The sequence below is a fragment of the Taudactylus pleione genome, unplaced genomic scaffold (genome assembly GCF_031769625.1).
Source record: "Taudactylus pleione unplaced genomic scaffold, aTauple2 ptg000333l, whole genome shotgun sequence".
Classification (NCBI taxonomy): Eukaryota; Metazoa; Chordata; class Amphibia; order Anura; family Myobatrachidae; genus Taudactylus; species Taudactylus pleione.
Window position 1 is genome coordinate 8150404 of NW_028284734.1, and position 26885 is coordinate 8177288.

At 48.8% G+C, this 26885-nt stretch overlaps 1 protein-coding gene across 2 annotated transcripts in view; it reads right to left on the reverse strand.

Moving 5' to 3' along the window:
• Positions 1-26885, reverse strand: part of BDP1 (BDP1 general transcription factor IIIB subunit) — a 184713-nt gene that overhangs the window by 100769 nt on the left and 57059 nt on the right. Inside the window, exons 10-11 of one of the 2 annotated variants that reach the window (XM_088443766.1) lie at positions 26046-26312; positions 8866-9132 (exon numbers count right to left, since the gene is read on the reverse strand). In XM_088443766.1, coding sequence (XP_088299892.1) covers positions 8866-9132; positions 26046-26312 — 534 coding nt within the window. The remainder of the gene's footprint in view (positions 1-8865; positions 9133-26045; positions 26313-26885) is intronic. The other variant, XM_088443767.1, reaches the window with a different exon arrangement.

Consider the following 26885-nt stretch of genomic DNA (forward strand, 5'->3'; position numbering starts at 1 on the left):
ATTTGTATCATCAAAACTTAATTTCAGGGGTTATCTGGTTTTATTAGTTTCTGACACTTTTTAACTTCAAGTGTCAGATTGGTTTTGATTTCGTCTTGTTGACAATCAGAAAGTCGACAAGCAGTAAGTGGACTCTGGAATGCACCTTTCGTTGCTAAGCAAATTTCACATCGTTTTTTTTCACAGCACATGGGAGCCTTTTTTTGGTAGCATTGTAAAAAAAAAAAAAAAAAAAAAAAAAAAAAAAGGAGGCTTTATGGTCTTACCTTGCTAAATAATTTTCTTTGACTCCATAGGCGGCACATGGATCACTCTGGGTATAGCCTGAAGAGGAGTGTCTGAGCACCAAACAGTTAATAGTTTTCTTCCCAGCAGCCACCAGGCTCCCTCTGCACTATAACCTGCCCCTATCCACAGGCCAGCCAGTTTAAGTTAGCAAGCCAATGGCAGGAGCGGGGAGAAGAAGAGGGAGACTGAAGACCAGAACACACTCAGAACAAAGTCACAGAAAGGTGCGCCAAGAACCGGCATCAGAGGAAATAAACCCCGCAAGCCAGGTGCGTCAGGGTGGTGCCATGTGCCCCCTATGGAGTCGAAGAAAAGGATTTAAAAAGGTAAGACCATAACCCCTCTTTTATCCTTCCTCCGCTAAGAGGCACGGGGATTACTCTGGAATGTCCTAAAGTTGTCCCCCGATGGGAGGGGACGCTCCCGGGCCGCATGGAGAACCCCTTTGCTTGAATGCTACGTCCGAAGACGCAAAGGTGTCAACTGCATAGAAACAAAGTGTGAGCAGAGAACCATGTGGCAGCTGTACCGCAGAAACGCCACGTTGAGCCACCCAAGAAGGGCCACTGACCTTGCTTAAAGAGCAGTCACCACAACAAAGGCAGGAGATTCACCACAAAGTGTGGCGGAAAGACAAGCGGGGCCACCAGGATAATCTGTTCAGAAACCGGCCAGCTCAGTTTGTGAAAATCCTAGCGGACCATAGAGAGACAGATCTCCAGCTCCGTCCACTGTAAAAAATACCAGAGAGCCCATATCCCTAGAGGCGTCCTCCGGCAAAAAATCTGGAACACGGAACGCCACAAACACAACCCTGGATAGGAACCCACGTGAGATCGCAGAATGCTCCAATCCAAGTATAAGATCAGAGAGGGGGAGCAACAAGACAAGGCGCTCCAAACAGACAGCCACCACACCAAGCGATGGTAGGAAAAAGCTATACAGGAAAATCAAAGAATGAGCAATGTGCACTGTAATCAAGAAATGAAGGTAGCTTTCTGAAGAGACCAAAGAATAAAGGAGTGGTTCGATGGAGCCACCTGGTAAGAACAACTGGTGACTGCACCTAGAGGATGCCCTGAAATAAACGCCCGAACCTCTGGTAGGAGCAGAAGCAATCGTTCGAGAACCAATAGGTCTGAGACCTGCATTTCCAGTAAGACGGCCGCAGGCCCAAACCCTGAATAATTTGCAGAAAAGAGAGAAAAGAGATGACCTGGGGAAAAAACCTCTAACTTGGTAAGAAATTCTGAATGAAGTGGGCTACTAGGCAAGCAGAGTACAACCGACCCCCCTGGAAAGAACCCTCCTAGCTTCTAGGACAGGTGTCAAGAACCACTGTGGCAAAACAAGGCTGGCCAGAATCTGACAGAAGTACAGGCCCGGAGACCAAAGAACAGACCGTAGAAGGTGGTCAAATTGGAGTGTCGACTGAGAGGCAGAAAGAGCTGCGTACTACTACTGTCATGGCCAAGCTAAGCCACGAGGATCACCGTGCTCCCTTAAAACTGTGACCCGCGGGAGCATGGAAAGTGGAGGAATGACAAATAAGAGCGGAAACGTCCACTGTACAACCAATAGGAGATCCCCAGAAACTCTGGAGCCGGAACAGTATCTCGGTAATGTGTGGATATGCGAGACCTCATCATCTCGATGTCCGTCAGGCATCAGCGATCACAAGGCGCTGAAAAGCGTCAGAATGTAGAGCCCACTCACCTGAGTGAATGACCTGGCAGCATAGGAGTCTGCTGCTCCAAGAGAACTGCGGGAAGCAACTAGGGGAGCAGTCGACCCTCTTAATGGAACCACAACTGAGAGCGCCACCCTGATGGCTTATGTGAGCAATCGGTGTCGTGCTAACGGACCAGACCAGCACAGGACAATGCTGGAGGAGTAATAGAACCAGACAGAGGGCTCGGAAGACTATTCAGAGTAGCAGACTGAAGATTGGTAACAGGCTCCCCAGAGCCATCCACCGATCCTAAAGATCTAATGACAGGTTACTGTTCTCAACCAGCGAAGATGTGCATCGGTGCAGAGAAGGACCCCTGTCCTGGATCCCAAATGGTACGTCTTTAGCTACCACAAAATAGGGCCGATAGATCCAGTCTGCTTTTTATGACGGAAACTAGGTCATAGGGCCCAAATTTCCCTGTGAAGAGGCAGGGAATGAAACTGAGCAAATTGCAGCCACTCCACCCCATTGAAGGGGTAGACTAGAGAGCCCAATATCTGCCTGGAAGAGTGTAATAACAGTCAGTTGAGATGCCAGAATAAAGGGAACGGAAAGCGGAAGTCTAATGGCAGGGAGGAATTCCCGCTGAAACCTGCAATGCGGCAAAGCTCTCCTCCAAGGAGAAAAGTTTCCAAGTAATTATTCATCTGTGGGTCCAGAGAAGACCTACCCTGAGACAGATGGATATCTAGAGACTGAGCCCTGATGAGCAGGTCGAGAGGAGCTGCCGTGACTGTCCTGTTCCTCATGAAAAACACGAGGGGCTGTGTACCTTCCCTATTGGCGATACCGGAAACTGGAAGGGATTGTCCCATACAGTCTCTACCCAAGGAAGTTTTGGTGACTGACTCGGAGGCTATATGGAAATAGGCATTTTAGATGTGAAAGGATTCTCTAAATCCTAGCCTGAGCAAATGACAGAGTTGAGAAACCCCCTGCGAAACCTGAGAATCCTCGAGTCCCTGCTAGTACCCAGAGAATGAGGATGGGCTGGAACAAACTGTCCGACATCTGACCAGCAAGAGGCTGATATAGTAACTTGCACCTTCAGAGATGGGATCTGGACAATGGCCCTGGAGGTCAAAGGGGAGCAAACAGTCTCCCAGAGTTCTGGCAGCTTTTGGGAGTGCTTTGGAAACCCTGCTAAAGTATAAATAAGTCCCCAAAAGGGACTGGAACCTGGGCTTTGTTGGTCCCAAGACGGGAACACTACCCCTGAGCGTTGTTAATCGGCTAGTTTGTTTGTCAGAAGTGGGATCTGAACCCACGTCTCCAGAGGAGACTGCGGCTGAACACAGCGCCCTAGACCACTCGACCATCCTGACCCCAAGCTGGGGTTCCCCAGGTGAAATTCCACCTCAACCTTTGGCAACAGTCCTGCCTGCTATCTGGCGGACTAAAGTCACCTACATCAGGACCCAACAAGGCCCATAGAGGAGGAACTTCCTTAATCTAGAATGTAGACGGTCTGGTGCAAAAGGCAGAGAATATATTTGGGCGCTACCTAGAGACTATCTCGTCCAACCTCGGACCACGAGGTCCTTCTCTACACACAGAAGGGTCTCTAATTCCGTGACAGCAGACCAGGAATGCCAGAGGACTGTCTTGGCCACCACAGTAGTTATCCACACTTAGAATGTCATTGACATATTTGTATTAATCTCTTAACAAAACTAGATAGTAGCCCGTCTGCCCCACAAGAGGCAAAACCTTGTCCTTGAACTGAAACCGTCCAGTAGGGCATCTGCCCGGCAGCCCCCAGCCCTAGATGCCCAAGCAAAAATGAGGGACATGCACTAGAATTGATCATTTTGGGGAAACTATCAAGCTGCCCAGCATAGCAGATCTAACAAAGAGCAACAACCGGGGATTCCCATGTTGTCAGGCCCAATGCTGTTAGCGGATAAAATAAAGCAATGTGCTTAGATATCCAGAAGCCTCCAGTAGGAGGTACTAAAGCTACCTAAAGTAAGAGAATACCTAGGGTCTAGACCAGGGGGCCGATCTGTTTAAAAGTACAGAAATATCCATATCAGGAATGGAGACTCTAGCTTCCTGTGCCGAGGAGGAGCTCTATCGGGCCCGAAAGGCCTATACTGAGCCATGCCCTTGATGGCTAGCATCAGCCACTCCTGTATTATGTAAGTGAAGGAGCGCTGCATCTACCTGGCTCTACGGCAGGCATGAACTTCCTGTAGGAAGGAGACCTATGCATTAGACTACCGGACCATAGAAGGTTCTATCTGGGCCGGGTGCTGCAAGCTGGTGAGTTAACATCCACATTACCTGTAATTGGAAGCCTCTGCTGGCTTCCTTGACTGGTAGCCATGGTCAAAGGAATCCCCACACAGCGTAGCCTTGAAACACTGGGCACGGAGGCCATGATGGGGATTCCTCTGCCATTGTGGTTCGGATCGTCAAAACACAGAGGCCTGTGGAGAAAGTACATTAGTACATAGAGACCTCCAGAAAAAGGTTCAACAGCTATGTAACACAGGAGCACTCACCTCCCTAGGTGCTTCAACCTTGGAAGCTATTTAAAAATCAGTCCAAGTGTATCCCCCACACAAAAGTTAAAAAAAAAAAGTTGTGTGTTAATTACAGGGTAGTGTAGGGAATGATAAAGCACCTACAAATAGATAAATAAGTGGGGCCATAGAGAGGAAAACTCATGTCATACTGAAGTTAAGTAATTTCTCTATGATTTCTGAGGAACAGAAGGTTAACACAGGCCCTGCAAGTGCGTGGCACAGGAATGCTTACCTTCCTGTTAACTACAATCTAAGTATATTCCACACACAAGGCTGAAGCAATGGTGTGTACTTTAGTTAAAATGCAAGAGTGGCAATGCACCTAAAACAAACTATTTTAGCAATATACCAAAGGAGGATACAACATAGACCTGTGGGGTGTTCCCTACTGACTGGAACCTGAAGAACACACCACCAGCAGGGAAATCAAGACACTCAATGCACTGAATAAATGCGCAACAATCCAGCCAGAGAGAGCATGCAGGAGTACAATATTACTACTAGGCAGCTAGGAGCAAGGGATGGAAGAGACTGGAGCCCAAGCGTCTACCTTTGTCAAGAGCTGAGGGAGCACTGAGCTTTAAAATGGCTGCCCAGCGTTCTTGGAGAGGAGCAACCCAGAGTGGGGAAGTCAACTATGTTGCAACACGCCCAGGGGTATGGGAGGGGCTAACAGGCTGTGCTTACCTCCTACTTAGGTGACAAAATCTCCAGGGACTGTGACTGTACACTGCAGCATCAGTGCCCTGTTATATGCTGCCCTGGTAATCCAGTGGACGGACCAGCATGCTGGACAGACACTACATCCACCGGCAGGATATAGCCGCGATGATGTGGCTCTCTGCAAGCAGAAAGCCGGTCTCTTACCTGCCAGGTGACTGGTTGCGGCTGTGGGCTTGAGGAGCGGAGAGAGACTTGCGCTGTCCCTGCTTGGTGCCCGTGGTGTCACCAGTCCACTCACTGGTGCTGCCACGCTTGTGCTGGTGTTGGAGCGTTTGTTCGCAGGGCACCTGCAGAGACCGCTCAATGATGTAGTAAAAAAAAAAATGAAAAAAAAAAAAGTAAAATAAGTAAATCGGGAGCCCCATAGAAACGGTGCCCGCTTCCGCTGGCACCATACTTCAAACTGGCTGGACTGTGGCTGGGTATAGTGGAGAGGGTGTCTGGGGGCTGCTGGGAAGAAAATGACTAAGTGTTTGGTGCCCAGACTCTCCTGTCCAGGGTATATACAGAGTGATCAATGTTTTCCCAGAGTGGAGGAAGAAAAGTAGAGATCTGGTACCTTTGTTATTTCTTTTTCTATGAGGTCGATAGGGTCCACAGGAAACCTTGGGGTATAGGTGATGACGAAGACATCCGGGGACCTTGCAGTTACATTTTTCTCCCAGGATGCAACGGGGCCTCCCTCTATACCCCGTCCTGGGCCAGAGGCTCCTCAGTTACATAGCAAGCCAAAGGCCAGTGGAGGATAAAAGAGAGAGAAGAAAGTCTGGAACACACTAGAATCACATTCTCACACAGAAGGAGACGGAAAACTGATGACCAGAGCGAAGCCCATCTGAGGCACAGGTGTGTCAGGGCGGGCGCCCTGTGGACCTCATAGAAAGAGATAACAAAAGGTAAGTTCTTACCATATCTCTACTTTTCTACTTCACGGTCCATAGAAGGTCTACAGGAAACCTTGGGGATTCCCAAAGCAGTACCCTCAAGGGCGGGGAAGCTCCTGTGCAGAAAGGAGAATCCGCCGCTGAAGGAAGCATCCTGAGTGGTAAAGGTATCAAAGGCATAATACCTCAAAAAGGTCTGGATAGAAGACCACGTGGCCGCCTTACAAAGCTGTACAGCCACGTGGCCGCCTTACAAAGCTGTACAGCCAAGGCACCACGGCTAGCTGCTAGGGCGGGACTGGAAGGCCCTCATGAATGTAAGCCTCAGAGATAGTCATGCGAAGCCATTTAGCCAAAGTTTGTTTATTGGCTGGCCATCCTCTCTTGTGAAAACCATAAAGAACAAACAAGGAGTCCGATTTCCGAAGAGAACTGGTACGAACGCATAAATCCTGAGGGAACGTATCACATCCAATGAGGCCTCCCCTGCCGAAAGGTGTGAAGAATTAAATTCCGGCACAATTATTTCTTCATTAATGTGGAAACTAGAGACCACCTTAGGAAGGAACCCAGGGCGAGTTCGAAGCACTGCCCTGTCCCTATGAAAAACTAGAAATGGGGAACGACAAGCGAGAGACCCTAAATAAGAAACTCTTCTGGCAGAAGCATTGGCCAGAAGAAAAACAAACAGTCTTGGCAGTAAGCCATTTGAGATCCACTGAGCCCAGTGGTTCAAATGGAGGACTCTGGAGAGCCTTAAGGACAACAGCCAAATCCCAAGGCGCTACAGGAGGGACAAGGGAGGCTGGATACGAAGGACCCCCTGCAGAAAAGTGTGGATGTCAGGAAGATGAGCAATCCTTCTCTGCAACCACACTGAAAGGGCCGAGATATGGACCTTCAGTATAGCAAGGCGGAGACCAAGGTCTAAACCCGCTTGCAAGAAACCCAACACTCTGGGTATCCTAAACACCTAGGGGTCATAGCATTCAAAGACAGACGACCCAGATCTGGGTAGAGGCAAGGACCCTGAGACAACAGGTCCGGATGTTGAGGCAACAGCCACGGAGTGTCGATGGAGAGACTCCGAAGATCTGAGTACCATGGACGTCGGGGCCACGCTGGAGCCAAAAGCAGAACCATGCCTCCCTCTTGTTTGAACTTCCGAATTACTCGAGGAAGGAGAGAGATTGGAGAAAACAGGTACAAAAACTGGAAAGTCCACTTGACTGACAGACAGCGCTAGCATACACTCGCAAACAAATGCAGAAAACAATAATATCTGCACTTAATGAACTTCCTTAAGTCAACTACACAGACTTAGCGTCTAGTAGGACAAAAGTGCTGCATACACTGACCACCAACAAGAGGAGAGGTATGTAGAGGGACCCGTACTCCGCACTGCCTGAAGAGATCAGCGACACACAGCCCGCAGAATGACCGTCGAAGAACTCATGGGGAGGCAGGGCTAGAAACAGGAAGCTGCCACAGATCAAGCCAGACCACAGTGGAAAGGCGTGTTCAGCAGCGGGGAAGAGCTGGCTGTTAGACAGGGGAGGTTGCCTCCCCTTGCCAGTGTTTAACCCCTGGGACGCTGGAGTGTTCCGCAGAACTCCAGTCCCAAGTCCCAGGTGGCTTAGTGTGGACGCAGGACTCAGTGCCTGGTAACATTTGCTGTCAACCCCCAACCCTGGAGTAAAGACTGCATCTCGGCACGCACCACCGCGGTGCATGTCGCTTACCTGCACCCCGTAGCATCCAGCCGCAGTCTAGGAATCCTCCGGGGTCCCTGCAAGCCCAGACCCCTGAGGCTCGCCGAGAGGCATGGATCAGTACCGGCGTCTCAGCACCAGCGGGGTGATGATGTGGCCGTGCGAACTTCCACTGGACTGTTCGCGCTGACCTCACTTAGAAATAATTTCAAATTTTCAGGGCTGTTAGTAAGTAGAAAAGGACTACAGCATACATGAAAAAAAATTTTTTTTTTAAGTAAATAAAATAAAAACATTACTCTAGTAGTTATCCTTATCAAATTAGTGTGATCCTGAAATATTGCCGAAAAATTAGTAGTCTTGTATATTATATATGTATAGGTTATGTAGGATATGACAAAGTTATAAGGTCTAACCATAAAGGTAGATTTAATTTGATTTGTTTTGAAACTTTAAAACCAGGCCACAGGTCTCCCATATTGTTAGCATGGATAGATTCAGGGTAAAATGGCTCTAACAGCAGCTGATGTGTCACTTACGGTTACTCTAAGGTTACATTTTATATATCAGGGCTGAGAGGCACGGGATAACCATTTCTTTCAGCAGCCTGGACTATCCTACATTGATATGATATTGATGAACCCAACGGAAGCCCCGGTATCCATAGTGAGATACATTTTCCAAGTCAGGTGTACAGTGATCAGATGGCAAGGAAACAAACAATTCCTGACCTCTCCTCTGAAACCCAAGGCTGTCAAACAGGTGGGAAGGAATTACTGGCAGAATTAGTCCTAGGCCACAATATAGGCTCTTCTGAAAAAGCAGTGTTAGCTAGAGTCATACTAAGGTTATGCCTGTGACAAATGAGAGGCCTGCTTATTGTCATGTTCTCCATATAAACAAGTGAGAATTTGTCTGTTTATGGATACTACAGTTTAGACTTGCCTCCACGTGTGCTGCACAGTATGTACATATTACACAATAGGTCTTACATTTCTTTTTGGATTCCTTCTTCTTTGGCATTTGGGGCAAATCACCACCCTGGGACGCTGGATTTTCTTCTGCTGGCTCATTAATGTCATCTTTTTTCTTTCTAGCCCTCTTCTTTTTGCCAGGAACAGGGCCAGATGCAGACGAGCACTCTTTAACACAGCAGGACTCCTCGTTCTCCTTCTCTGCTGACCTGGCATCAGCTCTCTCCCTGTCTGACAGATTGCCAGATTCCCCATCACTCAGATTTTGTTCTGCTGCAGATTTATCTGTGAACACCAAGAATTATATTAATAATTTCCCATTATCCACATTCATGTTGTATAGATGCTTACACAATATGACTGCCCAACGCAATGTTTCCCTTAAATAGGAGATTGAATACATACAGTATATAAAATCTATAATTCATGACATGTATAAGAAGTATTTTCTCATTATGCCAATTTTTGAAAAAAAACTTTAAAAAAATATTTGTAAAATACAAAGAATAAGGGACGGTGTACACAGGCACCCTGGAATACCTACATGGACAGAAGAGAACCTTGTAAGAAATAAATAGGTGAACGAGGGGTGTGGGGAGTATTTTTTTGATAAAGTATTAAGGCATTCAGTGTGTATCATGCCCTTATTTTAAGATTTCCTTTACAGGTGCAATACAGGCCCTGCATATCAAGAGATGCTGACACTTATGGTACTCCAAATGCCATTACAATTGGGCACAATAGGCCTTGCAGGGTTCTGTATTATGCAAGAAACCAATTAATAACCGCACACCCACCGGTGAAGTGAATTAAACAAGTGATATAAGCACAGAGCTGGTTGTCCCACTACCAGCCCAGGCTTCATGGCCTAGAACTGGTAATCAATTGTAGGTGGGGACAGCAGACATTTTTTTTTTTCCCCCCAAGTCTACCTATTTTCGCATTCTTTAATACAGAAACCTGCACAGAACCTAGTAAGCCACAATGGAGTTACGGCAGATTACCAGCAGGATTGGAGTTTACAAACAGATAGGAATATATGCCAGATTTTAAAACCAGATGCTTAGTAAATACTGTAATTTGACTCCCCAAACTGCTTGTGATGCCCATCAGTATTAAAACAATGGCAAACCTGCCACTTAGTAAACTTAGCCCTTAAGCTGGTACACCCTGGGCAGGATTTTGGTACTTACCGATGAATCCCTTTCTCCGATTCCACAGGGGACACTGGAGTTCAAGACAGTGGTGTATAAACGGTGGTAGAGCAGAGCCTGGCACTTTAAATAATTTAGAAGTGTGACTGGCTCCTCCCCCTCTATGCCCCATCAGAGAGAGGAGACGGAGGACAACAGAAAAAACGAGGAGAAGGAGAAGGAGAAGACCACAGAACGGAACAAGACCGACTGAACGAGAACAGAGGAACCCACTGCAGGGAACCATGCAGTCACACAGCCAGAGAAGAAACCAAACAAAACGGCAGGTACGCAGCGCTGGGCGGGCGTCCAGTGTTCCCTATGGAATCGGAGAAAGGGATTTATCGGTAAGTACCAAAATCCTGTTTTCTTCTTCATCCACTAGGGGACACTGGAGTTCAAGACAGTGGGGACGTCCCAAAGCCAACCTCCTGGGTGGGAAGCGCGGAGAACTTGCTGACTCAACGGACAAACCAAAACCGGGACCACCAAGAACCGTAGGCCCAGCGGAAGCTGAGGATCAAGAGTCAGAGCACAGGAGACAAACGCTACTCTCCTCACTAAACAGTCACAGAAACTTCCACAACGTACAGCGTAAAAAAAAAAAAGGAACAGAACGGCTAGCGAGAGAACAACCACAGTTGAGAAATGTCAGAACACTGTAATCGCAGCAGAAAATAGACCAAACCGGACAGTTGGTAGCAGAGCGCCCCGACAAGAATCCACAGAAGGGCAGTAACACGAGAACAAACTCGAGAAACTGTACTAGAGTCTAAACAGGAAGCTGCAACAGCCGCAGACAGCAGAATCCCAGCACTGCTGGACATAATCATATATATATAGAAAAGTATAACAATACCAATCTACAGATACAGAGCTGATCCTGTCCACAGACTCCTAACAAAGAGTATACAGGGATGCAAAAGACAAGACCGAACAGTCGCCCTGAAACATCCTTGAGGTCCAACTACAACAAAGTTAACCAGCGGAAGGGTTAGACCATAGAAGTCTCCCAATGAGTGGAGATCCCACTGGGCATGAGGCAGAGGCGAATTCGAGAGGATTCGAGAAGGTCAGACAGCAGTACAACCCATTCTGAAAACAGGGATAAAACAGCAACTGAAACGCTGCCGCTAAAAAGAAAACAGACAACTTCCAACATTATGGAAGTGCGTAGTCAGCACCAACTGCTGGCCGGTACATAGTATGAAAACAACCAGGAACCTAGCAGTAAAAGAGCACGAATGCAACAGCCACCCAGGGAGAGCTACCAATATAGGGAAACATCCCACACAGCAAGGCCAGAGCACCAGGACAACCATGAAGGTACCTGTCAGGTACCTGTCTGTGTGATAAAAATATCAACAGATACTGAACAGGAAACCCAACCAGACCCCCTGCGTGGAACATAGTGACTGTCACACTTCTATGTAAAACTGTGCACTAGCCCAGAGATGCGCTTCAGTCCATAATCCCAACAGATTCTAGTAGAATAGTGTCGCTAATCCAATGTTGTAACTATGCACCCACACACCAGGAAAACTCTAAAGTGTAGAGCCAACTGATTAAAAGAGCGGATGGCTGCTAGGACAGCAGCTAGGGTGCGGAAGGGAGAATAACGCTATGTATGTCAGGTTGCATGAAATAGGAGCATCTTCTGAGGCATTACTGGGGTAAGTCAGCTTACCTGTGAGCGACCAGAAGTCCTCTGGATGCTATGTAGAATGTCACGGACCTTTTCCATCACACAGCAACCTGCCACGTTAGGTATAGAGAGTAGCTTCAGTGGGCTAAGACCAATGCTCTACAGCACGGACTTCAGTCTGGAGATGTGCAGTAGAAAATACTATGGAAACTAGCAAAATGTTAGTGGAGACAAGAAGGTCATAGAACAGGACTCTATACTTGAGCCTGTTCCATTAGGGATGTGTGTCTGTATAGCCATGTTAGATTATACATATACCCCAAAAACGGTCTGCTAGTGTAAGTATCCTTACATAAATATTTATTTATAAGTGCGTATTATGCCCACCAGTCTAATACAATTCATGATATGAATTGTACCTAAGGGCCCTTTAGAGACTCATTTTATTGAGATATGTGACAATAATATGGAGTACCGCAATGGATACTGAGAAGGGTACCTGTACTTAGACATAGAACGCGTTGGTCATCCCAAATAAAGAAGGGATATATCAGTAGTGATAACCCAAGGTAGGGTTAAACAAAAAACAGTTTTTTCCCAATTATTAGGAAATATTCATAAAAAGAGTGGGGATATATAAGTGTAGATGTATGTATGTATGCATATATACACACACAGTGAATTAAAATGGATTGTTTGAAGGTGCGCATCATTTCATTCACAGAACATGCCTACAACTGTGAAGTTGTGTTTTTTTATATATTGTGAATCAAAAACATTTAGGACAACGTAACAGAAAACTTCAGCATGCATAACTATTCATCTCCCTAAAGTCAGTAATTTGTCGAGCCACCTTTTGCGACAATTACAGCTGCAAGTCTCTTTGGATAAGTCTCCATGATCTTGCAAAATCTTGCCCCTGGGATTTTTGCTCATTCCTCAAGGCAAAACTGCTCCAGCCCCTTCATGTTGGATGGTTTCCGCTTGTGAACAGCAATCTTCAAGTCTGACCACAGATTCTCAATTGGATTGAGATCTGGGCTTTGATTAGGCCATTCTAACACATTTAAATGTTTCCCCTTAAACCACTCGAGTGTTGCTTTAGCAGTATGCTTCGGGTCATTGTCCTGCTGGAAGATGAACCTCCGTCCCAGTCGCAAATCACAGGCAGACTGAAACAGGTTTTGCTCAAGAACATCCCTGTATTTAGCACTATCCATATTTCCCTCGACTCGAATCAGTTTCCCAGTCCTTGCTGCTGAAAAATATCCCCACAGCATGATGCTACCACCACCATGTTTCACTGTGGGGATGGTGTTCTTGGGGTGATGGGATGTGTTGGGTTTGTGCCAGACATAGCGTTTTCCTTGGTGGCCGAAAAGTTTAATTTTAGTCTAATCTGACCAGAGCACTTTCCTCCATACAGTTGGGGAGTCGCCCACATGCCTTTTGGCAAACTCAAATCGTGTCTTATTTCTATCACTAAGTAATGTTTTTTTTTCTGGCCACTCTTCCATAAAGCCCAGCTCTCTGGAGTGTACGGCTTATTGTGGTCACATGCACAGATACACCAGTCTCTGCTGTGGAACTCTGCAGCTCCTTCAGGGTTACCTTTGAACTCTGTGCTGCCTCTCTGATTAATGCCCTCCTTGCCCGGTCTGTGAGTTTTGGTGGGCGGCCCTCTCTTGGCAGGTTTGTTGTGGAACCATGTTCTTTCCATTTGATGATGATGGATTTGATGGTGCTCCGGGGGATCATCAAAGATTTGGATATATTTTTATAACCCAACCCAGAATTGCACTTCTCAACAACTTTGTCCTTGACTTGTTTGGAGAGCTCCTTGGTCTTCATGGTGTGATGCCTCTTGCTTAGTGGTGTTGCAGCCTCTGGGGCCTTTCAGAAAAGGTGTGTTTGCACATGCCAATTTTCAGAATTTTATTAATAAAGATTCTTTTTTATATATTTTTTTCTCATTTCACTTCACCAAATTAGACTATTTAGTGCAGATCCATCACATAAAATTCAGATTAAAAACATAACTAAATTACAGGTTGTAATGTAGCAAAAAAAAGGTAAAAAGCCAAACAGGGGGTGAATACTTTTGCAAGGCACTGTACATGTACACACGGACATAAACATAATTACATGAGAAGGCAATCTCTTTGAAATAAAGAGTTCCGTGCAGTGGCGTAACTAGGGCAGGGAGAGCGGGGTGCGTGCCCTTGGCGCCGTTGGACCGGCCCGCCCTAGTTAGCCGGTGTAGCGCCGACCGCAGTGAGTGCGGTCAGCGCTACACATTTACACAGGACATTTACATTTACACTGGAAGCCTAGCGCCGGTCCTGTGCTGCTGCACACCTGAGCCTGTTCCCTCCCCCTGAGCGCTTGCCCAATAGCGCTAGGAGGCGGGCTCACGCTGTGCATAACACACGCATCACCGCCAGCGCTGGCAGCGATGCGTGTGTTAAACAGCAGCCAATGAGAGTCAGATAGACTCTCATTGACTGCTGCAGCACCCACTGCAAGAGCGGGACTTCCGTCCGGCTCCTGCACTGGGTAATGGGACAGACGTCATGACGTCTGTCCCATAATGCTGAGCGCGCCAGCCCGGGAGGACTGGCAGGCGGGAGCGGCGTCGCGGACCGGACCGGAGCAGCGTGGATTCAGGTAAGTATATTTTTATATATATATATTTTTTTTAACCTATCTGCACAACGGGGGTGGCTACTACTGGGGGGATCTCTACTGGGGGTGGGGGCACAACGGGGGATGGATGGCTACTACTGGGGGCACCATTATTGGGAGGACCTCTACTGGGGGGGGGCTACTACTGGGGGCACTTAATCGGGAGGAGGAACCTCTACTGGGGACTACTACTTGGGGGGGAACTACCACTGGGGGCATTATAAAAGGGGCCTACTACTAGAGACACTGCACTCGGGGGACCACTACTGGGGGCAATAATAGGAAGGGCCACTACAGGGGGCACTGGATAGGGGGGGATCACTACTGGGTGCCTGCATAAGGGGACCACTACTGGGAAAACTGCATGGGGGAGGGGACTACTACTGGGGGCACCATATAAAGGGCACTGAATAAGGGGATACCACTACTGGGCGCACTGCATTGTGGGGACTGCTACTGGGGGCACTGCATAAGGGGGAACACACTACATGGGGCACTGCATTTGGGGGGCCACTACTGGGGGTACTGAGTAAGGGGAACTAATTGGGGGCTGTATAAGAGGGACCGCAACTGGGGATACTGTACAAGGGGCACTACTATGGGTCTGCATAAGAGGGACCGCAACTGCATACTGGGGGTACTGTATAAGGGGTACTACTGGGGTTAAGGTGCATATGGATAGGAATGTTCAGTGTGAAAATAAAGGGGTGTGCCATGTTGACATGCCCCATATTTAAGTGACCACGCCCATTTTTGGCTGCGCGCACATCGGGGGGGGGCGCGCCTTTTTCAAATTTGCCCTGGGCTCCAAATACCCTAGTTACGCCACTAGTTCCGTGCCAACATGGTGATTTTACTTGACAAACTCCTGGAGATCAGCATGCTATATATATATATATATATATATATATATATATATATATATATATATATATAAAAATCAATCAATCACAGGGGCTCTGCACTCACCATAATAACTCATAATAAACAGTGGGGTTTTAGTTCCTGAATTGATCAAAGCATTTAAGCTTGCAGCCCATCGTCACGGGACCCCACTTTACTGCAAGTCCCTACTCTATTGCTCAGAATTATAAAATGGACATAGCCATCACATTAGTGTTAAACTCAGGGTATGCTATCAAGGTTTAAAGCTCACAGCAACTTTGCTTTTAAACGTGAGACAGTTACCAAGCACACCTGTTGCAAAGCACCTAGGAAAACAGCTGACACAAGCTAATTAAACTAGTTAAAGGGGTGCATATTTTTGTTTATTTTGATTAATTTTTATAATTAATCATTTTTGTGATCACATTTTTCTCATGCACCCCTTTTAACTAGTTTAATTAGCTTGTGTCAGCTGTTTTCCTAGGTCAGTGGTTCTCAAACTCGGTCCTCAGGACCACACACAGTTCACATTTTACAGGTCACCCAGCAGGTGCACAGGTGTATTCATTACTCACTGACACATTTTAAAAGATCTACAGGTGGAGCTAACTACTTCACTAGTAATTATGTGAGGAGACCTGCAAAACATGCACTGTTTGGGGTCCTGAGGACTGAGTTTGAGAACCTGTGTCCTAGGTGCTTTGCAACAGGTGTGCTTGGTAACATATAGAAACCGTTGTAATTCCTACACCGTTCACCTGATTTGGATGTAATTACCCTCAAATTAAATCTGAAAGTCTGCAGTTAAAGCACATCTTGTTTGTTTCATTTCAAAGCCATTGTGGTGGTGAATAGAGGCCAAAATAAGAAAATTATGTCAATGTCCCAATATGTATGCACATGTATGTATATATATATATATATATATATATATAAAATATGGGATATGGTAAGAACTTACCTTTGTTATCTCTATTTCTACGAAGTCCGTGGGGTTCCACAGGATACCTTGGGGTATAGGTGATGACGTCAGGCATCGGGCACCATAGAGTTAAGTTTTCAGTCCTCCCAGGATGCACTAGGGTCCCCCTCCTATACCCCACCCCCGAGCCAAGGCATCTCAGTTAATTACAAGCCATAGGCCGGAGGAGGAGAAGGAAGAGAGAGAAAAAAGATCTGGACACACACAAGAATCACATTCTCACCAAAGGGAGACGGAAAAACCGGTGACCAGAGCAAAGCCCATCTGCAGCACAGGTGCGACAGGGCGGGAGTCCTGTGGAACCCTATGGACTTCGTAGAAATAGAGATAACAAAGCTAAGTTCTTATCATATCATATTTTCTACTTCAGGGTCCATAGGGTATCCACAGGATACCTTGGGGATGTCCCAAAGCAGTATCCTTTAAGGGCGGGGACGCTCCTGTGCTGAAAGGAGAATCCGCCGCCCGAAGGAAGCATCCTGAGAGGCAAAGGTGTCAAACCTGTAATACCTCACGAAGGTATGGACAGAGGACCACGTAGCAGCCTTGCAGATCTGGACTGCAGAGGCACCACGTCGAGCTGCCCACGAAGGCCCCACAGACCTAGTGGAATGAGCCTTCACAGAAGGAGGAACCGGCAGGCCTTCATGAAGATAAGCTTCAGAAATTGCCGTACGGATCCAGGCTGAAAAAGTTTGCTTTGAAGCAGGCCAACCCTTTTTACGGAAGCCATAGAGGACAAACAAGGCGTCCGACTTCCTAAACGAAGAAGTGCGGTCAACATAAGTCCTTAAGGCCCGCACAACATCCAAAGAGGCCTCACCCACAGAAAGGTCAGGTGAGTTAAAGGCCGGAACAACGATTTCCTCGTTAACATGAAACTGGGAAACAACTTTGGGAATAAACTCAAGACGAGTGCATAGCACTGCCCTGTTCCCATGAAAAATCAAGAAAGGGGGTCTACAAGAGAGAGACCCTAAATCAGAAACACGTCTGGCCGAAGCTATGGCCAGACGGAAAACAGTCTTAGCTGTTAGCCATTTAAGATCCACTGAGCCCAGTGGTTCAAACGGCGATCCCTGGAGAGCCCTCAGGACCACAGCCAAATCCCAAGGCGCCACAGGTGGAACAAAGGGTGGCTGAATGCGTAGAACACCTTGCATAAAGGTGCGCACATCCGAGATTGTAGCAATCCTACGATGGAACCAGACAGACAGGGCCGAAACCTGCACCTTCAAAGAAGCAAGGCGAAGCCCATGGTCTAGTCCCGCTTGCAGGAAGGCGAGAACCCGAGACAGACGAAACTCCCGCGGTGCATAACCTCTCGGCCGACACCACTGGAAGAACGTATGCCACACGCGATGGTATATTCTCGCGGAAGACGGTTTCCGAGCTCTGAGCATGGTACGCACTACAGAGCTGGAAAACCCCCTGGACCTTAACATGGCCGTCTCAACAGCCACGCCGTCAAAGACAGCCGAGTCAGGTCCGGGTGAAGACAAGGACCCTGTGACAGAAGGTCCGGACATAGCGGCAACCGCAGAGGACTGTCCACGGACAGACCCTGAAGGTCTGAGAACCAGTGCCGTCTGGGCCATGCGGGAGCTATCAACAGGAGCGTCCCTCCTTCCTGTTTGAATTTCCGGATTACCCGTGGAAGAAGGGAAACCGGCGGAAAGAGATAAGCAAACCGGAACGTCCACCGGACGGACAGAGCATCCACCAGAGACGCCTCTTCGTCTCTTGTGCGAGACCCGTACACCGGCAACTTGTTGTTGTGCCGGGACGCCATGAGGTAGATCTCTGGAAGACCCCACCTGTCCACCAGCAGTTGAAAAACGTCCGGGTGCAGGGACCATTCTCCCGGATGTACTTCCTGGCGACTGAGAAAGTCCGCCTCCCAGTTTAGCACTCCCGGGATGAAGACAGCTGATATGGCCGGAAGATTGCGCTCCGCCCATACCAGGATCCGAGACACCTCTACGAGAGCCGCCCGACTTCGGGTTCCTCCTTGCCGGTTTATGTAGGCCACGGTGGTAGCGTTGTTCGACTGGACCTGCACTGGGTGACCCTGGAGAACCCGACGTGCCTGCTGGAGAGCGTTGAACACCGCTCGGAGTTCCAAGATGTTTATGGGAAGCTCTGCTTCTGCCGGAGTCCACCTGCCCTGGAACAAGTGTGGACCCGAAACTGCTCCTCAGCCCCGAAGACTGGCGTCCGTCGTCAACAGGACCCAATTCGCCACCCAGAACGGACGACCCTTGTTGAGATGGGTCGTCTGCAACCACCAGGCAAGGGACAGGCGAACCTCCGGAGTGAGCACTATCGTCTGGGATTTTAGAGACTGAGGCAGCCCGTTCCACTTGGACAGGATCAGATGCTGCAGAGGTCTGGAGTGAAACTGGGCATATTCCACCATGTCGAATACAGACACCATGGAGCCCAGCAACCTCATCACCGAGTGTAGAGACACCCGGCGGCTCTGCAGACAACTGCGCACCCTCGACTGCAAGGCAGAGATCTTTTCCCCCGTCACAAAGATCCTTTGCTGTCCCGAGTCCAATAAGGCTCCGAGGTGCAGAATCCGCTGAGACGGGACCAGGGTGGACTTCTGCCAGTTTATTAACCAGCCGTGCCGTTGCAGTAGCGCAATGGTCAGTTCCAAGTGGCGCAGGAGCAGCTCCGGAGATCCTGCCACTAATAGAAGGTCGTCCAAGTACGGCAACATGCAGACCCCATGCAGCCGCAGGGAAGCCGCCATGACCGCCATCACCTTGGTGAAAACACGTGGTGCTGTCGCCAGGCCAAAAGGTAACGCCCGGAACTGAAAGTGTTCGCTGCGGATTGCAAACCTGAGGAACCGCTGATGGCGCAAAAGAATAGGGACATGCAGGTAAGCGTCCTGTATGTCCAACGACACCATGTAGTCCCCAGGTTCCAGCGCCAGAATGATGGACCGTAGTGTCACCATCCGAAACTTCGGCACCCGCAAAGATTTGTTGAGAGCTTTGAGGTTGAGAATCGGACGAAACGACCCATTGGGTTTCTGCACCAAAAAGAGATTGGAATAGAAACCCTGGCCCTTCTGGGAGAATGGAACAGGCACTATAACTCCAGCCTGGAGCATAGTGTGCAAGACTTTCCGCAGTTCCACTGCTTTGTTCCGGTCTGATGGTAGACCCGTGGTGAAGAATCGAGTCAGAGGTCTGTGCCGGAAGGAGAGGGCATACCCGTGTGAGACCACCTCGAGAACCCAAGTGTCTGTCGTGGTGACCGATCAACACCTGGCGAACTGCAGCAGCGGCCTCCCACTTTGGGATCCCCCAAAGGGAGGCCCGGACCGTCAGGCCGCAGGCTTGTCATCTGGCTTAGGGACCGGACGTCTGGTACTCCAGGCCTGCTTCCGGGGCTTGGCCGATTTCTTGGGGCCAGCTGTCGGGGAAAGGACTGTGTCTTAGGCCTACCCTGGGCCCTATAAGACCAAAAGGACGGAGTACCTGAACGAGAAGGAACAGCAGCCGACGGGAGACATGCCGATTTAGCTGCCGCCAGCGTGGCTACAATTTTGTCCAGGTCCGGACCGAAGAGAACCTCTCCGTTAAAAGGCAACGCCTCCAAACCCTTTTTGGAATCAGCGTCCGCCTTCCAGGATCGCAACCACAAGGTGCGACGAGCAGCCACAGCTGCCGAATAAATTCGAGACGCCAGGGTACTAACATCCAAGGCCACTTCATATATAAGTGGCCGAATCCCGGAGATTGCCGATCAACTCCGTCTGCTCAGCCGAACAGTCGGAATCGAAGGACGCCTCCAACGTATCAGCCCAGCGCTCCATAGCTCGGGCAACCCAGCAAATGGCCATAGCCGGCCGCGCAGCCCCCCCCGCAAGGGAATAGACGGACTTCAGGCAGATCTCCACCTTGCGGTCCGTAGCATCCTTAAGGGAGGACATGGATGGCATGGGTAATGTGGCAGTACGGACAAGGCGTGTCACATGAGAATCCACCTGAGGAGGGGATTCTCACTTTGCAAAATAATTGTCCGCAAACGGATACGCCACTGCTAAACGTCTTTGAGGCTGATATCGTTTGCCTGGCTGTTTCCACGCTTCCTCTAGGTGGTCAACTAATTGCCCCGAAAAAGAAAACACTGTGGTATCTCCTTTAACATCTTTGAAAAAGGCGTATTTGGACTTTGATACCGGAGGCTCCTCATCCTCAATAACTAAAGCAGTACGGACTGCACGAATAAGGCCAGGTATATACATCTTAGACTTAGCGTCCGACTCTTTAGGGCGGGGAGTTTCCTGGTCAGAAAGATCCAGAATCTCCCCATCATCGGACGTCCCGTCGTCATCCTCATAAGGAGCAGAAAGAGACGCCACCGGCCGCTTGTGAGGCCGCATCACAGACTCCCATTGCAACACCTCTGACAACTGCTGTACAGAGCTAGTTAACTAATTAACCCACGCAGGCTCATGAGAGACCTGAGGAGGGGAAATAGGGAGACTGTGGGGTACCATCAATTGTCTTGGGAAACCCTGCATGGGTGACGACACCACTGATTGCTGGGACAAACCCATCTGAGTGAGAGCAGGCTGCGGAGCTAACTGGCCCACGAGGGTTGTAAGCGCTTTGGCAAAACAAGCCCAGGGCGGCTCCTGTACCGGAGTCGTGACCGTAATCGGCCGTGTCAACGCATAACACCATCGACATAGTCCCTCCGCACTGCCGTCCCCCTCCGCTATAGGTACCTTGCATGTAGTACATAAAAGCTGGAGAGGAAAATCACTTTCAGACATAATGGTAGGTATGTGACCCCTCTCACTAATACTCATTAGTATAGTGTGAGACCACCCTGCAAGCACCGCACCGCAAGGGCTTTAGCAGAAAGAACAGGGACAGATAAATGCTGACAGATAGAAAATGAAAGTACAGGCAGCAGACGCTGGCATAGGTCACATACGATGCAAAGAAAACAATTCCTGCACTATCCGCGCTGATCCTCAACTACACAGACTCAGAGCCTGGTAGGACACAGCGCTGCATACACAGACCTTATCCAAACAGAGGAGAGGTATGCAGGGGGACCCAGACCACGATGCCACAGCTCTTCAGTTTCCAACAGCGCTCACCATGCTTTCCAAAGATGGCCACCGAGGAGCAGAGAGGAGGCTGGCCTGGGGGACCAGTCAGCGTGTGCAGAGAGGGCTGTGTGCAGCGGGGGGAGGCGCCGGCTGTGAGACAGGGAAGGCGCGCGCTCCCCTGGCCTGCATTTAACCCCTGGGACGCCGCAGCGCTACCGCGCTGCAGCGGTCCTGCTGTCCCAAGGGGGTAGTGGAAGCGCAGGTTAGAACCTGGCTCCACGCTGCAGCCAGTCCCCAGGGAGCCCCCTGCCTGGGGACTCTGGACCATGTAACAGCGGGGACCCACCGCGGGACCCCGCTGCTTACCTTGCTGTCCCCCTTGATTCCGGCCATGGTCCCGAACATCTCGGGTCACCGCTAGCTGTGACCCCAGATGCTCACCAGCATCCCCGGATCGGTACCGGCGTTCTGGTAACGGCGGGGGTGGAGGGAAGACGGCATGGACGTCAATACTGACTGTCCATGCTGTACTTCCAGATGTGCAGCCACAGCTGCTTGAAGAAAACTTCAAGGGCTCTTCTTTAGCCCCCACTCCGACAGGTGCATCCGACTCCGGCCGGGCACCAAACTAAACTGAGATGCCTTGGCTCGGGGGCGGGGTATAGGAGGGGGACCCTAGTGCATCCTGGGAGGACTGAAAACTTAACTCTATGGTGCCCGATGCCTGACATCATCACCTATACCCCAAGGTATCCTGTGGATACCCTATGGACCCTGAAGTAGAAATATATATATACACACACACACACACACACACACACACACACACACACACACAGCTCACCTCCACGCAGGGAGACTGCTCATGTGCCGTGTGTTGCCGTTATTCTGCTACTGCGTAGGGGCAGGATATTTATTTTAGCAGCGTGCTGTCCCAGACTGGTTTCAATCCTGGGACCCTTCTGATGCTGGTGTACTCGCATTATCAGGTGTGCCATTTGAGCTCCAGATGAACCCATTTTTCGAAGTGGGAATCAAAAAGGCGACCTCAGTGCTGTGAGGCAGTAATGCCAACCACTACACTGACCGTGCGTCACTGACTTCTTCCTGTATGTGCTGCCGAAGGGAACACCTAAGATATAATTTTATATAGATGCACATATACATACCTTCTAAGGTAAGCAGAGAAAGTTTGTGAGAAAGGTTTTAAGACCAGCCTATAATTTAGTATATGTGCTGCCACATATATGCATGGGAAGAGTACTGCCCCTCTTTAAGGCGAGCCAATGTGAGGCATAAGCCTGGGGATGGTTCGCAAAAATGTGCAAACCTTGGGTAAAGGGTATGCTATAACCATAAGTTCTGGCAGCAGCACCACATACTATACATTTAGGCAGGGTATCTAGTACACCATGAGGTAGCCTTCACAGGCTATGATATCAGGCCATTATATTAAGCTAGGCTCCCTTTGATATAGAACCAAGGGGAAGCCTGACAGGGTGTAATACCCGGCGCTGCAATTGGCGGGACTTTGTCTCTGTCAGCACAGAGCTTCTAGCCGGGAATGTGCACCGGCTGAATAACTGGCCCCTCTCAGAACCGCATAATGCGGTGTTATAGTGCAAAGAGGGGATTGGGCTAGTTCCCATTCTGCTAGCAACCAGCTATCCGCTGTAGCTAGCACTATACTCCTATCATACAGTGACAGACATCCCCTGAAGCACTCCCAGCGTGGGAGGAGGACGTAGGAGACCCACGCTAAAGCACTCCCTGCTGCAGGTAGTGCACTGAGCTATACAGCTTGTGTGCAGGTAGTAACTGCTGTCCTTAAAAGGGAAGCAGGGGGCGCTGTTGTAGTCGCTGTGTATGCGAACTGTCACACTCCAGTCAGCACAGTGCTGCTAGTCCCCTTAATAGAACCGCATAAAGCGGAGTAGTTGAAGGTCCGGAAACACGGGGGACCGTTCAAGGCTCCTGACACAAAACTCTGCATTAACCGAACATCTCTCCTGCTAGACCGGAGAGGGGCTAACTCACGGGAGCACTGATGTTGTGCTGCTGTGACAGAAGCGTGACAGGAGCGTGACAGTCATACAGTGCTGCTTTGTGGAGCCACATTGTGCTGGTATGACGTTAAGGCTATTAGCCCTATGCTATAGACTAGCTAACAGGGAAGCCTGCTCAGCCCAGCCAGGAGCTGCGGGATGCGGCGTCTCCTCCTGAGATTTAGATGAGGGGAGCTGCTAATAGCTAAGGCAGTGCTGCACGCACAGGGAAAATATACAAACTCCACACAGTAAGGGCCGTGGTGGGATCCGAGCCCACGACGTCAGTGCTGAAAGGCAGTTATGCTAACCATTACACCGTCTGTGTGATAGCGCTACGATAGCAGAACCGCTCTGCTCTATGTCCAGCCGGTCTGCTGTAGCTCTGACTGTGCCTCAGCTGCATATAACCTAGCGCGCCTTCTGAAAAGGCAGGTGCAGCTCTGTAGCGGCTTACCTCCTGTCATGGAGGAATGGCGGGCGTCCGCGCAGGGAGTGCATCTAAGAGGATTCTAGTGATGCACTAGCTGCCTGAGCCACATAGGCTGTACTGGTGGAGTACAGGGCGGGAGGGTGTGCGGTGCAACGGAGACTCTCCCGCTGCCATCGCGCCACTCCCCTAACCAGAGACCCGGACACTGACCCTGTTAGCAGTGGTGGGTCTCTCCTACAGCTCCTGCTAATCGAGGACGTTTAGCGCGCCTAACCCGGCGCTACACCTCAGTGCAGCTGCAGCAGGCCTGTCAGCACTGCACTGACCTTGTGATCAGCGGGGTGCAGCGTCTCCTCCTGTGACAAAGGAGGAGGGAGAGCATGGCACTGTTATCACTTTCCTGTATGTGAAAAACTCACACTACCCAGCGGTTTCTTCCACCACACTCCCTTGCTAGTCAGGGGTGGTGCTCATACACCACTTCTGCGGCCGGGAAGCTGGGCAGGGTGAAACTGGCTTGTGTTCGGGTCCCCCGCTCGCCCCGAGCTGGGGACCCGAACACAAGCCAGTTTCACCTGTGGCGGGCCCCATTGAGTCCGATGACTCAATGATTTATAGCCCTCCTTCAGGGACGCCGGACACAGGCTGCAGTAGCCGTGGCGGCTCCCAAGTAGAAGGCAGACTGTCAAAGAAAACAGTCTGCCTGTCCTCATTATGATTTAAAAATATTTGAAAAGGCTGGAGACAGCCTGACGTGCTACCGGCTCTCTCGGGCACATTCTAAAAACTGGGGCTGATGGGGCATAGAGGGGGAGGAGCCAGTCACTTCTAAATTATTTAAAGTGCCAGGCTCTGCTCTACCACCGTCTATACCCCACTGTTTTGAACTCCAATGTCCCCTAGTGGATGAAGGAGAAACCCGTGGACCTTAAGAGGGATGTCTCAAGAGCCAAGCCGTCAAAGACAGACGACCCAGATCTGGGTAGAGGCAAGGACTCTGAGACAACAAGTCCGGACGTTGAGGCAACAGCCACGGAGTGTCGCTGGAGAGACTCCGAAGATCTGAGTACCATGGACGTCGGGGCCACGCTGGAGCCACCAGCAGGACCATGACTCCCTCTTTCTTGAACTTCCGAATTACTCGAGGAAGGAGGGAGATTGGAGAAAACAGGTACACAAACTGGAAATTCCACTTGACTGACAGACAGTGCTAGCATACAGTCGCAGACAAATGCTGAAAACAATAATACCTGCAATTAATGGCACTTCCTTAAGTCAACTACAGAGACTTAGGGTCGTATTCAATTAGCGATGAAAACTGACATTTTTTTTCGCCATGGGCGGAAACGGACGTTTTTCGCCAAAAAACAGGCGAAAACGCAATTGGCGAAAAACAACTGGAGAAAAGTTTTTTCCATTCCAGACAAGATGAAAAAAAAAAAAATGCAAAATCCCTTTTTTGGCTAAAAATGTGGGGATTTCTTTCAGAACCCTTTGGACACCCTCCCTAATGATAAATGACCCCCAAATAAATTCGTAAGTTGCGCACTTTGACCAAAAACAACCTTATCAAATTAGTGTGATCCTAAAACATTGGCGAAAAATTAGTAGTCTTGTATACTATATATGTACAGGTTATGTAGGATATGACAAAGTTATAAGGTCTAACCATAAAGGTAGATTTAATTTGATTTGTTTTGAAACTTTAAAACCAGGCCACAGGTCTCACTATTGTTAGCATGGATAGATTCAGTGTAACATGGCTCTAACAGCAGCTGATGTGTCACTTACGGTTACTGTCAGGTTACATTGTATATATCAGGGCTGAGAGGCACGGGATAACCATTTCTTTCAGCAGCCTGGACTTTCCTACATTGATATGATATTGATGAACCCAACGGAAGCCCCGGTATCCATAGTGAGATACATTTTCCAAGTCAGGTGTACAGTGATCAGATGGCAAGGAAACAAACAATTCCTGACCTCTCCTCTGAAACCCAAGGCTGTCAAACAGGTGGGAAGGAATTACTGGCAGAATTAGTCCTAGGCCACAATATAGGCTCTTCTGAAAAAGCAGTGTTAGCTAGAGTCATACTAAGGTTATGCCTGTGACAAATGAGAGGCCTGCTTATTGTCGTGTTCTCCATATAAACAAGTGAGAATTTGTCTGTTTATGGATACTACAGTTTAGACTTGCCTCCACGTGTGCTGCACAGTATGTACATATTACACAATAGATCTTACATTTCTTTTTGGATTCCTTCTTCTTTGGCATTTGGGGCAAATCACCACCCTGGGACGCTGGATTTTCTTCTGCTGGCTCATTAATGTCATCTTTTTTCTTTCTAGCCCTCTTCTTTTTGCCAGGAACAGGGCCAGATGCAGACGAGCACTCTTTAACACAGCAGGACTCCTCGTTCTCCTTCTCTGCTGACCTGGCATCAGCTCTCTCCCTGTCTGACAGATTGCCAGATTCCCCATCACTCAGATTTTGTTCTGCTGCAGATTTATCTATGAACACCAAGAATTATATTAATAATTTCCCCTTATCCACATTCATGTTGTATAGATGCTTACACAATATGACTACCCAACGCAATGTTTCCCTTAAATAGGAGATTGAATACATACAGTATATAAAATCTATAATTCATGACATGTATAAGAAGTATTTTCTCATTATGCCAATTTTTGAAAAAAAACTTTAAAAAAATATTTGTAAAATACAAAGAATAAGGGACGGTGTACACAGGCACCCTGGAATACCTACATGGACAGAAGAGAACCTTGTAAGTAATAAATAGGTGAACGAGGGGTGTGGGGAAGTATTAAGTCATTCAATGTGTATCATGCCCTTATTTTAAGATTTCCTTTACAGGTGCAATGCAGACCCTGCATACCAGGAGATGCTGACACCATTAAAATTGGGCACAATAGGCCTTGCAGGGTTCTGTATTATGCGAGCAACCAATTACTAACCGCACACCCACCGGTGAAGTGAATTACACGTGGTATAAGCACAGAGCTGGTTGTCCCACTACCAGCCCGGGCTTCATTGCCTAGAACTGGTTATCAATTTTAGGT